At 49.8% G+C, this 16827-nt stretch overlaps 3 protein-coding genes across 5 annotated transcripts in view; 1 reads left to right on the forward strand and 2 right to left on the reverse strand.

Moving 5' to 3' along the window:
• Positions 1 to 5905, reverse strand: part of Cep89 (centrosomal protein 89) — a 50217-nt gene extending 44312 nt beyond the window's left edge. For all 3 annotated transcript variants that reach the window (XM_035449383.1, XM_027430287.2, XM_027430286.2), the window contains exons 1-2: positions 5776 to 5905; positions 2124 to 2230 (exon numbers count right to left, since the gene is read on the reverse strand). In XM_035449383.1, coding sequence (XP_035305274.1) covers positions 2124 to 2230; positions 5776 to 5814 — 146 coding nt within the window. In that variant the 5' untranslated portion in view covers positions 5815 to 5905. The remainder of the gene's footprint in view (positions 1 to 2123; positions 2231 to 5775) is intronic.
• A 237-nt stretch (positions 5906 to 6142) lies between these two features.
• On the forward strand, positions 6143 to 13962 carry Faap24 (FA core complex associated protein 24). Its single transcript, XM_027430285.2, has 5 exons — positions 6143 to 6291; positions 7146 to 7545; positions 8372 to 8511; positions 8659 to 8811; positions 13194 to 13962. The coding sequence occupies exons 2-5, from the start codon at positions 7440 to 7442 to the stop codon at positions 13440 to 13442; spliced, it is 648 nt and encodes a 215-aa protein (XP_027286086.1). The 5' UTR covers positions 6143 to 6291; positions 7146 to 7439; the 3' UTR covers positions 13443 to 13962.
• A 77-nt stretch (positions 13963 to 14039) lies between these two features.
• The window catches only part of Rhpn2 (rhophilin Rho GTPase binding protein 2), a 61605-nt gene continuing 58817 nt past the window's right edge, over positions 14040 to 16827 (reverse strand). The window contains exon 15 of the mRNA XM_027430284.2: positions 14040 to 15398. Within this exon, the coding sequence (XP_027286085.1) occupies positions 15138 to 15398 (261 nt within the window). The 3' untranslated portion in view covers positions 14040 to 15137. The remainder of the gene's footprint in view (positions 15399 to 16827) is intronic.

Consider the following 16827-nt stretch of genomic DNA (forward strand, 5'->3'; position numbering starts at 1 on the left):
AATCCCTTACACAGACCAAGTAGAGCGGCTCCCACGATGGACAGTGGCAAGCAGGGCTGTTCTACCATCCACAAAAGGGGGGATGGCAGCGATACCGACAAGCGCACCCCTGAAACTGTCTCTTTACAGAGACCAGAAATGCACCACAAGGCTAAAAGAACGAGGGCTAGCTTGCCCCTAGCTGTTCAGAACTGCTAAGACAGTGTGCCAGAGACCAGTCACCCAACAGGCTCCAGGCGACGGCTACTTGTGGATGTTCACTGCCTTCAAAAACCTTCGGAGAGTCAGGGTGTGCGAAAACCAATCCACCTGCACTGTCGGGATCCACCCTCACAGGCAGACTGGCCAAACCAGACGCTGGTGAGCGTAGGAAGTGACCGGCGCTCACAAGCAATGGGAACACAAACACAACGTGGGAAATCATTTGGCAAGCACTTCAAAAATAAATGATTTTTTAAGAGGCTGTAGAGAGACGGTTCAGCAGTTAAGAGCACTGGCTGCTCTTTCAGAGGACCCGGGTTCAATTCCCAGCACACACACATGGTGGCTCACAACTGTCTGTAACCCCAGTTTCAGAGGATTCGACACCCTCACACAGATGTACACACAGGCAAAACATCAATGCACATAAAGAAATAAGAAAGAAAGAAAGAAAGAAAGAAAGAAAGAAAGAAAGAAAGAAAGAAAGAGAAGGAGGGAGGGAGGGAGGGAGGGAGGGAGGGAGGGAGGGAAGGGACTTTCTAGCAAGCCCACAACATGCTTACCACAAAGCAACTGTCCGTCTGTTTTGCTGACAATGGAATGAAAAGCGAACCCTCTAGCTACTGCCCAGCCTGCACAAACACTTAAGTCTTAATGACACGCCACAAACACTGATGAGCTGGACAGACCACCTTGGGATCAGTGGGTGGGGCTACTGCCCTGACCTCTGAGGCAGTGATCAACACCTGAACCTCACAGGTGACCCCAAACAGAGATGAGCACAGGGCCCGCTCACAGTGTTCCTGAGAGGGTGATTTGGCACTCACTAATAATGGCTATCCGTGTTACCTGCTGCAGGCAGAATCAAACACTAGAACACCGCACAGGTTTTTCCTACTCCAGTGTTTAGGGACAGAATCCAGGAGCTAGCTCGTATATGCTGGGCAAATACTTAAGCCCTGTTCCCAGTCCTTTGGAGTTTCTGTTCTAATCGAATATACCAGTACCAAAGAAGACCAAATAGGAAGGGGCCCATGGAGAGGAATTAGTTCTTACTAACAGCTAATAACCAATGTATCTTAGGGATTAAAAACAGACTAGTTGTGGACTGCAGAGATGGCTCAGTGGTTAAAGACACACCCTGCTCTTGTACAGGATCTGAATTTGGTTCCCAGCACCCTCGCTTGGTGGTTCACAACCACGGGCAACACCGGCTCCAGGGGACCCAATGTCCTCTTCTGGATTCCAAGAGTACCCACATCCAAGCGCTCTGTGCGCTCGAGCACACACACACACACACACACACACACACACACACACACACACACACACAGTAGTTCTTTTAAAAGGCAGAATTGTAGCTGGGAGGTGGTGGCCCATGCCTTTAATCCCAGGACTAGGGAGGGAGAGGAAGGAGGATCTCTGTGAGTTCGAGGCCAGCCAGGTCTACACAGAGAAATCCTGTCTTGAATGCCACCCCCACTCCCCCACCACACCCCCGCGCCAAAAAAGGGCAGGATTGTATCTAGAAAGGAAGAAATGTTTGTATGGTTCTCCTGAAAGTACTATGAACCTGGATGGACCCATGGCTGGGATGTAGAGGACACACAAGGCCCTGACTTCCATTCCCTGGAAGGAAGAAAGGAGGGAGGGAGGAAGGAAGAATGAACTTAAACTCGGTGCTTTCTACTTAATAAGCACCAACGGCATCCAATCATGAAATCTGAGATCCTGGATTGAAGGAGGCAGAGCCCACGCAAATCCCTCATTCCTCAGAGAAGCCGGATGAAGTGTATCCCAGGACGGTGGTAAATTGGATGTGACTCTAGCCCCTCTGCTTGCGAGCTCCTGGCCAGGACTCACTACTGGATGGTCAAGCATCGCGGTGACCCAAGCTGGGTGCTGCTGAGCCTGAGACCTACCTGGGTCTCTCTGGAGATGGGTTGGGGCTTCGGGGAGGAGGTGTGCGTGGCACAGCTGGCTTCGGAGCAATGCTGGCTGCTGGCAGGAAGCCATGGATGATATGATTCTGTACAAATGAAACCCAAGGCAGGTCACTGGGAGGAGGAAATCACCTGGGCCCCGTCCCACCATCGCCTCCCAGGCCGAGGCCACACCAGGGACCCGGTCCTGTCAAGAGTCCCTCTCCTCCCGTTGTTCCCGACTCCCAGCTGTCCGGGCCAGTGCACTCAGCAGGGCACAACACATCACTGCCCACTGAGACAGCCCTCTCTCCTTCCCCCTTAACAGCTGCTTTCCTGACTGATATCAGCTGCCGCCGGCTTGACTGGGTTCATTGACACCTGGTGTGTGATAAGGCACACCTTTGGGGGGTCTCTGTTTTCCAGAGCGGTTAACAGAGCTGGGATAACTTACCCTGATAGGAACAGAACCAACTGGGGGGACGGGGACGGGGACGGGGACGGGGGGGGGGGGGGGGGGGGGAGCACCCACTACACGTTCCCGCCACCATGGAGCCACTCACGGACACAACTTCCCCACTGTGATGGACCATATCCCCTCAAAACCATGAGCCAAAATAAACCTCCACTCCCACAAGTTACGTCAGGTCGCAGCCAACAAGAAAAGCCATCAGTCCACTGATGGTTACCTTCCAGGATTCCAGCACATTGCACTGTCCCCAGTGAAGTCACCCGGGCCTTCCCAGCCCTGGGCAACAGGTGTCTATCTTATCTTTACCAGCTCTGGAACTGAGCGTACTGACTTGTGTCTGATGGGAGCTCGACTCCAGGTGGCTTGGCTCAAAGATGCACAGTAAGGAAAGCGAGCCCCACGTATGATGAAACTCAGAGGGAACCCCACTCCACTTTAGGTAGCTGGGGGCAGGGGAGTCTCCTTCGAGTTTCTGAGCCCTGTCTAATGTTCTCGTGAGCACCAGCCACTCACACCTACTAAAGGCAGGCTGCCATGACAACAATGAAGATGCCCTGTCTTCATCCTTGGGGGCATATAGTGGGAAAACACGCACACAGTTGTTAAGAACACGGAATTACGAGAAATGGCAAGGGACAAGGAAAGTCAAATGGCTCAAGGAGAGAAGAGTTTCTTCGGGAATTTTGTTTTGATTTTTTAGATTTATTTACTTTATGTGCATGAATGTTTTATCTGTCTGTCTGTCTGTCTGTCTGTCTCTCTATCTATCTATCTATATATATATATATATATATGCATACACACCACATGCATGTCTGGCCTGTGGGGGTCAGAAGAGGGCATCGGATCCCCTAGAAATGGCATTTCGGATGGTTGCGAGCCACCATATGGGGGCTGGAAGTTGAATCCAAGTCCTCCGCAAAAGCAACAAGTGCTGTTAGTCACTGAGCCATCTCTCCAGCCCTTCAGGTTTTGAGACCAGCAAGGACACGTCAAGTGTTTCCCTGGGGTGGGGGTGGGGTGGGGGTAGGGAGGTGGGAGTGGTGGATCACAGGGGCATTAAGAATAGATCATCACTGCCTCTACATCGGAGAGGGGACAGCATGAACAAGAGACCGAGAAAACACGAGTGTCAGGTGACTTACATCAGGAAAAGAGGACAGAAGGGATGGATGGAGCATTTAAGATTATTTCTGGGGGCCGGGCGTTGGTGGTGCACGCCTTTAATCCCAGCACTCGGGAGGCAGAGGCAGGCGGATCTCTGGGAGTTCGAGGCCAGCCTGGGGGTCGGAGAAATGGCCCAGTGGTTAAGAGCATGCACTCTTCCAGAGGACCAGTCCAGCTCCCAGCACCAACATCGGACGACTCACAACTGCCTAGAACTGCAGCTCCAGGGAACCCAATGCCCCTGGCTTCCACAGGCCCTCACACTGAAGTGCACAAGCTCACACTTAAGACACTTACACATAACTAAAAATGAATCTTTTTTAAAGATTGCAACAAGGATAGAGTTCAGTGACAGAATGTTTGCCTAGTGTCCCCAAAGGGCCGGGAAAAATTACTTTTTCCCCCCTCTCCCTTGAGACAGGGTCTCACATAGCTTTGACTAGTCTGGAACTCACTCTGTAGACCAGGCTGGCCTTGAACTCACAGAGGTCTGCCTGCCCCTGCCTCCGGAGAGCGGGGATTAAAGGGGTGTGCTCTACTATTCCTGGCCTAAAAGGTCCTGAAATGGATTCCCAGCACCACAAAACCAAGTTGGCATGATTCACAGGTTGTAGTGAGAGCAAAGGGTGTGTCCATGGATTGCTGGAGTCATCCTAGGAAAACCTGTAAGAAGCCAAGTGTGATGGTGGCAAAACTGTAATCTCTGCACTCAGGGGCAGAGGCAAGAGGACTGTGGGGCGTTTCCTGAGCTACACAGTTAAGACCCTGTTTCAAAACCACACAGAAGAAGAAACATAAAACAGCAAGGGATCAGAGAATGAGCCTAGGAAGGCAATACGTGACGCACGGAGACACGGTGGCCTTCAGATCTGGAAGGGCACAGCCCAGACAGACGGAAGAGCAAATGCCCCTGTGTCTGGGGTGAGTGCCTAGTGGGATGGCGGGCAGTGGGTTCTGCTGAGAGCAGTGGCATAGTCAGAGCTGCGGTTTGTAAAGTCCCCGCTGCCGTTGCTCTGCAGACAGCAAATCCCGGGAACCTGGGGGGTGAAACTACACAGCAACCCAGGTAGACAGAGGCCAAGGTCGGGGTGGGCAGAGGCGAAGGCCCTGCTAAGGTGGGTGTTGCGGGGTGCGGAGTGACTTCCCTGCGGGGACATCCGACCATGCAACAGCTTTAAGTACGGCAGGGGTGAGCTCCGGGCCAAGGGGAGTGTCGTGCTGAGTCACAAGGATCCCCAAAGAGACCAGGGAGACAGATCACCGATGCAATTGCACGAGGTTTATTAAATTATTTATCCTACACCGAGGGAGGGACCCCAGACGTAGCAGCCTCCAGAGGGGGTGAAGTCCCCTGTCTACTGCTGGGTTTTAAAGACAAAAGTTACAGGATTACATCAGTAGGTACCGGCTGGTTTCTGATTGGTTGACGTTTGGGAAACAATCAAGAAATTTTTCAAGGGCTGCAGAGATGGCTCAGGGGTTCAGAGCACCGGCTGGGTCCTGAGTTCAATCCCAGCAACCACATGGTGGCTCACAACCATCTGTAATGAGGGATCTGGTGCCCTCTGCTGGTGTGCAGATATGCATGGAAGCAGAAGGTTGTATACATAATAAATAAATAAAATCTAAAAAAAATCCCTTCCTTTTAAAAAAAAAGAAATTTCTCATGGCCATGCATGTTTTTTTGGCGCGTAACACCCGTGTACCCCTTTCTCTCATAGGCTGGGTGCTGGGAGGGAACGTTCTGTGGTTTCTGTGGCTTGCAGGCGGCCTGCTGTACCAGTATTTTTCAGAACTGAATTTCCTGGGGACTACAGGGGAGTTTCTGTTGCGGTCAAACAGACCCCAGGATCCGAGTATCCAGGAGGCTGGGGTGGTACCAGCTGGTTCCTGTCCTGGAGATGAGGGTTCTCTGGAACACCAAGTCGGGGCTTCCGGGACAGCGCCCCCGCCTCGCTCGCACGGCGAGCTCGCACAGCTGGCTCGCACACCCGCCCCCGGGGTTTTACTCACGAACTGGCGGCGGCGGTTCCTGCGGAAGCTGAGGAGCATCCTGCCTGCGGGAAGCGGGTTGCGGGCTTCAGCGCTCAGCGCCGGACTCGCCGGAGGGCAGCCTTGCAGCCCCGGACGCTCCTCGCAACAAGCGCGCCTCCCATTGGCTCCGTTGTGAGCCTCGACCAATCAGGGTCAAGGTTACTGCCGCCCCCCCGTTGCTCTTGACAACCCAGCGAGGCGTCCTTCAAATTCCAGCCAATGGGGAGGCCAGCTGAGTCTCCCGTCCGATTACTGGTGGCCTTGGAAGTCAATCTTGTACGTCTTCGCCAATAGGACTCCAAGGAGGGCGGGCGAAAATGAGAGAGGGCGGGGCGGGCCGTGGGAACCCGGAAGTGGCATGGTGATGTCCGCGGAGATTGGTGATCGCCGTGCCGTGAGCCTCCCGGCTGCTTCGACCCCCGGCAGGGACTGGACGGAGCAGCCGCCCTGAGCCCTGTGAGGACCCCGGAGCCCAGGAAGGTGCTTACAAAGAGGGTGAGTGACACGGGATCCTCGGCTGGCGCCCGGCTGTGACGGGAGAGGACGAGTTCGAGTCCAGCCTGCGCCAGCAACCAGCTGGCGGCGGGGAGCCAAGCTTCGCGACGTTAAGACCCAGGCCTCTTCTCTTATTTTCTTCTTCTTTTGCAGATTTTTATATTTGAATTAGAAACAAGATTGTTTTACATGACAATCCCAGTTCGCTCTCCCTCCCCTCCTCCCCTACCACCCCCCCCCCAACTAACACCCTACCTATCCCATATCCTTTCTGCTCCCCAGGGAGGGTGAGGCCTTCCACAGGGTGTCATCAGAGTCTGTCATAGCCTTTGGGACAGGGCCTAGGCCCCCCACCCCCGTGTGTCTTGGCTCAGGGAGTATCCCTCTATGTGGACTGGGCCCCCAAAGTCCACACCTATGCTAGGGATAAATACTGGGCTTCTACAGCAGGGCCCCTAGATTTCCGAGGTCTCCTCACTGACACCCACGTTCCTGGGTCTGGACAGTCCCATGCTGGTTTCACAGCCATCAGACTGGGGAGCAAGAGCTCCCGGATGAACATTTTTTAGTTCTCAAGAGAGATCCTGACACTTTATGTATATTACATATCTATGGAAGCATTTAAGAATATATTTATATGTAAAATTTTTTAAGTGAAATAAAAATGTCATTTCATTTAGGTTCGAGCAATAATTTCCTAACAATGCAAAGTGGAGAACTTAGAAAAAAAAAAAAGAAAAGAGTTCCCTGATAATCAGATCAGCTGTTTCTGTGGGTTTCACCATCCTAAGACCCAGGCTTATTTTCTTCTTCTTTTTCTTTCTTTCTTTTTCCTTTTTGGTTTTTCGAGACAGGGTTTCTCTGTGTAGCTTTGGAACCTATCCTGGGAGTCCGGGCTGGCCTCGAACTCACAGAGATCCTCCCGCCTCTGCCTCCCGAGTGCTGGGATTAAAGGCGAGCGCCACCAAGGCCGGGCCTAGGCTTATTTTCTTAAAGGAAGGCATCCCTGGGATTGTGATCTGGTGGACAAGAGTTCAGATGCCTGAAAAGCCGCTCCGCAGATCCTGCCCACGAGGCCGGGACTTGGTGTAGAACCGGGTGCAGCCGCCACACCTGCCCTAGCGTCTTCCTCACCAGACAAACCGCGGATGGAAAGGACCCCCCACGCGGGTGCAGGCCCGGTGCACGTACCGCTGGGGCATATTGTGGCTAACGAGAAGTGGCGCGGGTCCCGGCTGGCTCAGGAGATGCAAGGTTAGTGAGTGGACTGCCCTCTGTCACGCGGGCGGAGCAATGCTGGGTCTGTGATGTTCCAGAGACCGGGGCAGGAGAATTACGGAGCTGGAGACCAACCTGGCCTACATAGCAACTTCAAGGCCCAATAAGGCTATGAGAGCCAGTCTCTAAATAAAATAAAATAAAATAAAATAAAATAAAATGATACTGAAGAGATAGCCCAGTGATTAAGAGGACTGGCGGCCGTTGCAGAGGACCTTGGTTTGATTCCCAGCACCCACATGGTGGCTCAGGGGATCAGACTCCTCCCTCTTCTGAACTTTGGGGCACCAGACATTCACATGTGTACAGACAGATATGCAAGTAAAACATACAGATAATTTTTTAAATTAAAAAGGAGGTCTAAAGGGCTGGAGAGATGGCTCAGCGGTTAAGAGCACCGACTGCTCTTCCAGAGGTCCTGAGTTCAATTCCCAGCAACCACACGGTGGCTCACAGCCATCCGTTATGAGATCTGGCGCCCTCTTCTGGTGTGCAGATATGCATGGAAGCAGAATGTTGTACACATAATAAATTAAAAAGAAAATCTTTAAAAAAAGGGGGGATGGCTAGAGATGTCTCCATCCCCAGCCGCCCCATTGCTTGGGCTGCTCATTACTGCCTTTAATTCCTCTGCAGAGGAGTTACGCCCTGTTCTGGATGCTCGGGATACTTGCACACGTGTGCACATAAACACAAACACAGATATCTTAAAGATGAAACTTCATACAGACTAAAAAGACATTTTAACTGTTGCTGTCTTATTATCTGGAATCTAAAACCTCTTTCTGGTCTGTATTTTAAGGAAAAGTTAAACTCATGTTTGAGGAGGGTCTGGCATTGGCAGATTTTTACCTCTCCAGCAGATATTGCATTCTCTATATCACGGAAGCGGATTTGGTGGCCGGACATGGCTACAGAAAGAGACTTGTTCGTGTCAGAAACGTAAGTACTGAAGTAGAGGCTCTGGGGTCCAGCATCTCCTTGAATCTCCCTCACCCGTCTCAACCACCCCAAGCACTAAGTGTTAAGTTTCTGAGCTTTTCAAGGAATTGTGCCGCCAACTCATTTGCTGTCTTTTTTCTTTTGAAGTCTGGACATCTTCAAGGGATCATAATAGTTGAAAAAACACAGATAAGTGAACAGTACTTTCCGGAAGTCCAGAAGTTTACTGTGCTCGACCTTGGGATGGTGTTGCTCCCGGTGGCCAGCCAGTTGGAAGCATCCTGCCTCATTAACCAGCTGGTAAGTGCCAGCTTCCTCCTTTATGGCATCTGTCTGGGGGATTCTCAGTTTGCCTCGGATCCTGACACACCAAAGCCGCCTTCATTATAGTGGTGTTGGTTCCTCAAAATATTTTTAAAGAGTTATTTAATTTATTCATTTATTTTTTGGTTTTTCCAGACGTGGTTTCTCTGTGTAACAATCCTGGCTGTCCTGGAACTCATGATTTATTTATTTTTACTTTATGTGCATTAGTGTTTTTGCCTGTCTGTATGTCTGTGTGAGGGTGCCAGATCTCCTGCAGCCAGAATTACAGATAGGCGTGAGCCGCCATGTGGGTGCTGGGAATTGAACCCAGGTCCTCTGGAAGAACAGTTGGTGCTCTTAACCACCGAGCCATCTCTCCAGCCCTAAACATTTTTATTTGTTTGTTTGCTTTGTGTTTTTCAAGACAGAGTTTCTCTGTGTAGCCCTGGCTCTCTTGGAACTCACACTCTAGATCAGGCTGGCCTTAAACTCAAAGAGCTCCATCTGTCTCTGCCTCCCAATTGCTGGAATTAAAGGCTTGTGCCGCCACGGCCCAGACTTCTCAAAAGAATTTTGATGCAGAGTCTCATGTAGCTGCATTTATAGGTGAGTATCACCATGTTGGGTTTTAGGCAGTGCTGGACCTTTAATCTCAGCAGAGGCAGGTGGATTTCTGTGAGTTCAAGGCCAGCCTGGTCTATAGAGCAAGTTCCAGGACAGCCAGGTCTACACAGAGAAACCCTGTCTCAAAAAAAACAAAAACAGAAAACAAAACAAAAAAATGATATCTGAACCCAGGTGTTACCCCATGCCAGGCAAACAGTCTGCCAACCAAGGGACACCTCTCTCTGATTTCTGGAAACCCTCCTTCGATCTGATGACTGTTACAGGCCTGCAACAAAGGGAACAAGTTGGAGCTCTGATTTTGGACTCCAGGCTGCACTATTATCCAGCATTTGTACTATGCTGGTAAAAGAGGCACCAGGCAGCCCCTTAGCCTCGTTCTCACATGCCATCGCTTCAGTACCAGCATTTCTTGGTTTGTTTTTTTTTTTGTTTGTGTCCCCCGCCACTCCCCATAGGGCCTTGTGTAGCTCAGGCTGGCCTTGAACTCCTGGTTCTCCGGATTCTTCTTCCCTAGTTCTTGGAATCACAAACATTTGCCACCATGCCGGCCTTTGCCTCAGTACTTGTGTGCATAGGCTTATTGTATTTATTTCTTAAACATTAATCAATTAAATACCCTGAGGCTGGGGATGCCTCAGTGGCTCAACGCTTGTTACACAAGCATGGGGACCTAAGTTTGACCCCTGGCAAATCCAGGTGAAGATGCTGGGCAAGATGAGACACAGATGTGTGTAATCCCAGCCCTGGGGAGAGAGACGGGCTGGCCAGCCTAGCCAGCCAGCTCCAGGCTAAGGAGAGGCCCCGCTTCAAACTCCAGGCGCATGGAGCCTGAGGAGCCACACTCAGGGCTGACCTCGGGTCTTCATATGCAATCATGTATTCCTACATGGACGCATACAAACAACAAAAAGAGATGTCACTGGTTTCTTGTCCTTTGCTCTGTTCCCGGGTGTTCGGTTTGTCTCCTCATGCTTTCCTAGGGAACGTGTCTGCTTTCCCATACCAGGTGTCACCGTGTAGCCCAGGTGGGCTTGCAGCTTGTCACGCTCACTTCACACTTGTAGGCCTCTCACCTGAGCGTCCTGAGTGCTGCGAGTAGGCCTTATGCCATCCCCATTCTCCCCGCGACCTTGGCAAAAGTGCCACCAGCTGGCAAGTGTTCAGTGGGTTCGCTTGCCCCCTGGAGCCCCCATGAAAGGGGATTCTACTCCCACAAACTGCCTTTAGACTTGTACATGCACGCAATGGTGCACGCATGCCTCCCCCAAATACTGTGAGATAGCATTTCCCGCTCACACCAAGCCCCAGGAACAATTCACAAAAGTCAAACCAAATAAACAAGCTAATTAATTAACATAGTGATGGGAGACAAGGTTCGTGGGGCATGCCTACAATCCCAGCTTTCGAGATGGAGGGAGGGATAACTTTGAGGCTAACCTGGGCTACATAGTAAGGCTCTGTCTCAACAGAAAAATAAGTGACAGGATTAGATTATAATGAATGTGTGTGTGCGTGTGTATGTGTGTGCGTGCGTGCGTGCGTGCGTGCGTGCGTGTGTGTGTGTGTGTGTATAGCTCTGAGGTAGACCCCTTGAGGCTGAGTTCAATTCTTAGCACTAGGGGAAAAACAGGTTATATATGAGCTAACCTCTGACCGACCAGGATAGGGCCTGAGTATTTTTTGGTATGTTAGTTATTATGTTATTAGGGTTTTTTATTTTTAAATTTTTGTGTGTGTGCATTATATGTATATAGACACACATGGCATGGCATGCTTGTAGAGGTTAAGAGGACAACTTTGTGGGGTCTACTCTCTCCTTCCGCCTTTGCCTGGATTCCAGGGATCAAACCCAAGTCAGCAGACTTGTGCAGCAACCGCCTTTACCTGCTGAGCCCTCTCAGAGGCCCCTGGGTTCCTGCTGTTAAGTGGATGAGCACCTAGGGTTGAGAAGCAAATTGGAAATTCCTACTGACTCCTCTATACCACCTCCAGTGTTCTGCCAGTAGAATGCCCTTGTCTGCCTGGGTGTCAGGGTGTAACGGCCTCTAGCTGGGGTCCATTTCTCCTTTGAGAGCTTGTTGGGGTCCTAGCAGGGACACACAGCCGCTCTCATTATTTTTTGTTTTGTTTTGTTTTGTTGAGACAGGGCTTCTCTGTGTAGCTTTGTAGACCAGGCTGGCCTCAAACTCATCAGAGATTCAGCTGCCGCTGTCTCTGCCTCCCGAGTGCTGGGATTAAAGGCGTGCGCCACCACCACCAGCTGCTCACTCTTGACTGAAGAACGATTCTATGTAGGAGACCTTTGTCCTCTTCAGTCAAATGTGTGTTATCAGTGGAGTGGCAGGTGTCACAGTCAGATTGCCTTCACACCCTGGTATCACCTAGTGTATTATTCTTTGAGACAGGGTCCCACTGTGTAGACCTGGCTGACCTAGAGCTCACACTGTAGATCAGGCTGGCCCTGGATTCACAGAGCTATGTCTGCCTCTCCAGTGCTGGGATTGCAGGCCACACTACCCCATGTGACTCGCGCGTCTTTTGTTAGGCAGAATTCTACAGGTCCTGTTTGAAACAGGTCTCTGAAGTATGTTTTACATTTTTTTCTTTAAATCTCCTGTCTATCTGTCTAGGTGTGTGTGTGAAGGCAATCTGACTGTGTGCCTGTGTGGGTGTGGAGGGAACTGAACTTAGGTCACCAGACTGGCACAGCAAACACCTTTACCCACTGAGCTATCTCACCAGCCCAAGATTTTTAATTATTTGCTTCTTTTTTAATTTGCAGAGCTGGGAATCGAACATAAGGCCTTGGCATGCTAAGCAAGCATTCTACCACTAAGCTATAGTCCCAGCACTTTGAAATAGGGTTTTTTGTTTGATTTTTGTTTTTTGTTTTGTTTTTTTGTTTTTTTTTTGTTTTTTTTTGAGACAGGGTCTCTGCCCTTGGCTGTTCTGAAACTTGCCATGTAGACTAGGCTGCCTTTGAACTCACAGAGATCTGCCTGGTTCTGCCTCTCCAGTGTGCTGGGATTAAAGATGTGCACCACCACACCTGTCCTGAACTAGTTCTAAAAAGCTAGAAGTATGTAAATTCTTCATGCCTTTCACCAGTTTTACCCGAAATATTCTGAAAACTCAGTTTGTATGAATTCTCTTTTTCCTTTGCATGGTCATATTTAATATATAGTCTATATCGAGCCAGGGGTTGGTGGCGCACGCCTTTAATTCCAGCACTCAGGAGGCAGAGGCAGGTGGATCTCTGTGAGTTCGAGACCAGACTGGTCTACAAGAGCTAGTTCCAGGACAGCTTCCAAAGCCACAGAGAAACCCTGTCTTGAAAAACCAAAAAAAAGAGGTCTATATAATCTAAATAATTTCACCGATATCTAAGAGTTTGTATTTCGGACCCATAAGCTGAAGCAAATGGATAAACTGTTCCAAGGGGCTGGGGAAATGGCTGTATGGTAAATCTCCTGCCACACGGAGTCGAGGACCAAGTCCCTGAGGAGGTGAAGACTGGAAGGTCCCTGGAGCTCACTGGCCAAGTGAGCTGTAGCCAAGTTGGTAAACTCTGAGTCTAGTAGGAGACCCTGCCTCAAAAAATAAGGTGGAGTAATAAGGAAGAGGCCCCATGTCAGCCTCTGGCCCCTACTGTACATATGTGTGCATACGGGAGCCAGGGGCGCACGTTTTTTACAGAAACTGTCCACCAGGAGGCGCCCGTGTGCTTTCCCTTTAATTTTCCCATTCAGGTTCAAGAGCAAACCAGGGAGCCCAGCAGGAACCCTTTCCTCAGGAAGAAGCGGTGTGCGCTCTCCGAGCCGTCCCTTGTTCAGACTGTGCAGCAGATCCCCGGGGTTGGCAAAGTCAAGGCTCCACTTCTGCTGCAGAAGTTTCCAACGATCCAGCAACTGAGCAACGCTTCCGTCCAAGAACTGGAGGAGGTCGTGGGACCCGCGGTGGCACAGCAAATCCACAGCTTCTTCGCCGGACCTCACTGACCCCAGCCCTGCTGCAGCCAGCCTCTCCTCCTTTAGACTGCCAACCACAGCGTCTGCTCTTCATACTTAAAAAGGAAGAAGAAAAAAAAAAGCCGTTCTCTCAGTGGCAACATAGAGCTCCCAAGTCACCCTGCCTTGTCTGTCAGGACAGTGACTTTGTGGGCCTTGGGGCTGTGGTGGCACTACCCACTTTCTGCTGAGATGAAAAGGGTCCCGTGGCGATCACCCAAAGGGTGTCAGACTGATTGCAGCAGCAGCCAGCCGGAGGAGGTCTGTACAGCCCCTTCCCTGCCTCTGCCACTGATTGAGAGGTCCTGGGCGGTTCCAGGCACTGCAGGAGAGGAGCTGGCACTGGTAGGGAGTGCCCCTGTTCCCAGTGTCAAGGCCACAGCTCAGGTCTTCTCTGCTCACATCAGGTACCTGCGTTCTGGAGTTGCTGCCAGTGTAAGCAAACGCCTCTCTTCCTTCCTTCACCCCCCCACCCCTCAACACAATAAAAATATTTTGTGCCTCAGATGAATAACGATTCAGAAAAAGTAATTCAAATGAAATGAAGCAAAGGAAAATATTAACTCAAACAATGAACATGACTATTTATTTAAATACTTATATAAAGAGCCCCGGGGATAGTGGGCACACTTTCCTAAAGGCACTGGCTTTCTTAAGATATTGCACAATAGAAAAATATTGAAATTCTTTTACTTCTCAAATTAAGATCCACAGGCTACAGCTTTAAGCAGAGCACTTAAACTATGTCAACCGTGACTCAGGAAAACAGTCACGGTGTCATCCAACCTATAGCCCCAAAGTCAAGTTGGTAGGTAGATACATCTTAAAAAGTCAAGTAGAGATTTCAACTTGAGGAAGTTTACGTCTTTACCTTGTAAACTGCAGAACTACTTCTTAAACCAAGACTCTTAGAATACATAGTGACATACTTCCTACTTTAAACAACAAGAACGTTTTGAGTATCAAACAGCATATTATCTACCCTGTAGACAGTATCTCCTAACACTGCCATCGTGTTAGCAACTGGTCAGCGGGAGCCGACTGGAGGGAAAGCTGATCCTGGAAAAAAGTCAAGGCAGAATTGGCACTGGACTTTATCTGGGAAATAACATTCAAATTATGGAGGGATTTCATAAAATATTGCCATGTTCAGCTCATGAATTCCCAAGGGGAGAAAGCAGCCTGTTTTGTTTTTGTTTGTTGAGACAGGGTCTCCATGTAGCTCTGGCTGTCGTGGAACTCCTTCGTGTCCAGACTGGCCCGAACTCACAGAGATCTGCCAAGCAGCCTGGCTTCGGTAAGCCACCTCTAACCTGCCTCCATTCAAGGGTCATTTGAACTTGAGGTTAAGAAATCACTACTACTCAAATCTAGACACTCAGAAATATACCAAGGGAGGTGGCCCCAATTCATCGCTCACAGTGCCTGAATGTCATAACCACAGTCATTAAAAACAGCCATATCATCCAGGCTCTTCTACGTCCTACTTTATAGAATAAATAACTGCCTCGGTAGTTCGAAAATCCCCCTGCAGTTGGGTTTTCCATCAATTTTTAGGTTTCTTCTTGCTTTCATAAGCCCACCAAACACAAGTTTACACTCTGAGAAGAGGGTGTTGGAGAACGTTTCCATCATGGCGTAGGTGTTTAAACAGGCTTCTTGTCCTCGGAGTGAACTGTTCTGTGTTCAGTACAGAGAGCTGTCGGAGTTGAGCAGGCTGAAGGGTGTCGGGAGTTTCTTCTTGGTTTGAGGCCTTGCGAGTCCGACCGAGGGGAGGTAGAGTGTGCTGGCTGACTTCTGTCTGTTCTTACTGGTGCCCCAACTCAAAAAGGAGAGCTTTTTTGAGATCTTCTTGGCTTTGTCAGTTTTATCGTCATCATCCATGGACAGGCAGATCATGGAGTAAGTCTTCTGCATTCCCACAGAGTAGGTGGCACACTTATTATGCTGTTCGTGGGGGAAGGAAAACGGAAAATATTATTCACACCACAAGGGCATTTGCTCAGCTATGTTCACAGCAACATTATTCGTAACAGCCAGGTCTTGGAAACAACCTAGATGTCCCTTAACTGAAGAATGGATAAACACAAAGTGGTAAATATCACAATAGAGTAGTACTCAGCGGGAAGAAACAATGACATCTGCCAGGTGGCGGTGGTGGCAGTGCACACCTTTAATCCCAGCACTCGGGAGACAGAGGCAGGCAGATCTCTGTGGGTTTGAGACCAGCCTGGTCTACAAGAGCGAGTCCCAGGACAGCCTCCAAAGCCACAGGGAAACCCTGTCTCAAAATAAATAAATAAATAAATGAATAAATAAATAAATAGGAAAAAACAAATACAATAAATAAATAAACAAGAAAAAAGAAACAATGACATCCTAAAATTCCCAGGCAAATGGACAGAACTCGAAAAAAAACATCCTGAGTGAGATAACCCAGGCCCAGAAAGACAAATACAGTATGTACTCACTCATAAGTGGATACCAGACATGAAGCAAAAGATACCCAGCCTACAACCCACAACCCCAGAGAAACTAGAACCCTCTTCTAGAAACAGATGGAGGCAGATGCAGAAATCCACAACTCACCATTGGGCTGAGCTCCTGGAGTACAGTCGAAGTGAGGGAGGAACAAAAATATGAACAAAGGAGTCAAGACCATGATGGGGAAACCCACAGGATCAGCTGACCCCAGCTAGTGAGAGATCACTGACTCAGGTCTGACAAATGGGGAACCTGCCTAAGACCAAACTAGACTCCCTTAATATAGGTGACAGTGGTGTGACTGGGACAATATAGGCAGTGGGTCCAAGCCCATTCTATATGGAGAGATACCTTGCTCAGCCTAGACACAGGGGTGTGGGGTGGAGAGGGGCCTTGGTCCTGCCTCAACTAGATGACGGGACAGACTTAGTAGACTTCCTAGGGGAGGCCTCACCCTCTTTGTGGAGCAGTTGGGAGGTGAGGGGAGCAGCAGGAGAGAAGGGAGGGGAAACTAGAACTGGAATGTTAAAAAAATAAATTAATTTTTAAAAAAGAATTAAAGTGTTAGCTATTACTAGACAGTTAGTAATGATTGAAAAGTCTGAGACTCAAGCCAGGTGAGGTGACGCATGCCTGGAATCCCAGCACTTGGGAGGCAGAAGCGGGGGGGGGGGGGGGATTAGAAATTGAAAGCCAGGCTTGGCTACAGAATGAGTTGGAGGCCACTGAGTCACTAGACTCCTCAGGTCTTAAGGCTCCCATTGCACACTGGCAGCGGCAGCATCGTCGCTAGAGTTAGGGTGATGTCAGCAAGGGTAAAGGTGTTGAAAGACCCCAACTCAAACCCAGCATAATACCCGCCAGCATGTATTTGAAAATCACTCTGGCCACA

This window comes from Cricetulus griseus, chromosome 9 (assembly GCF_003668045.3).
Source record: "Cricetulus griseus strain 17A/GY chromosome 9, alternate assembly CriGri-PICRH-1.0, whole genome shotgun sequence".
Lineage (NCBI taxonomy): Eukaryota > Metazoa > Chordata > Mammalia > Rodentia > Cricetidae > Cricetulus > Cricetulus griseus.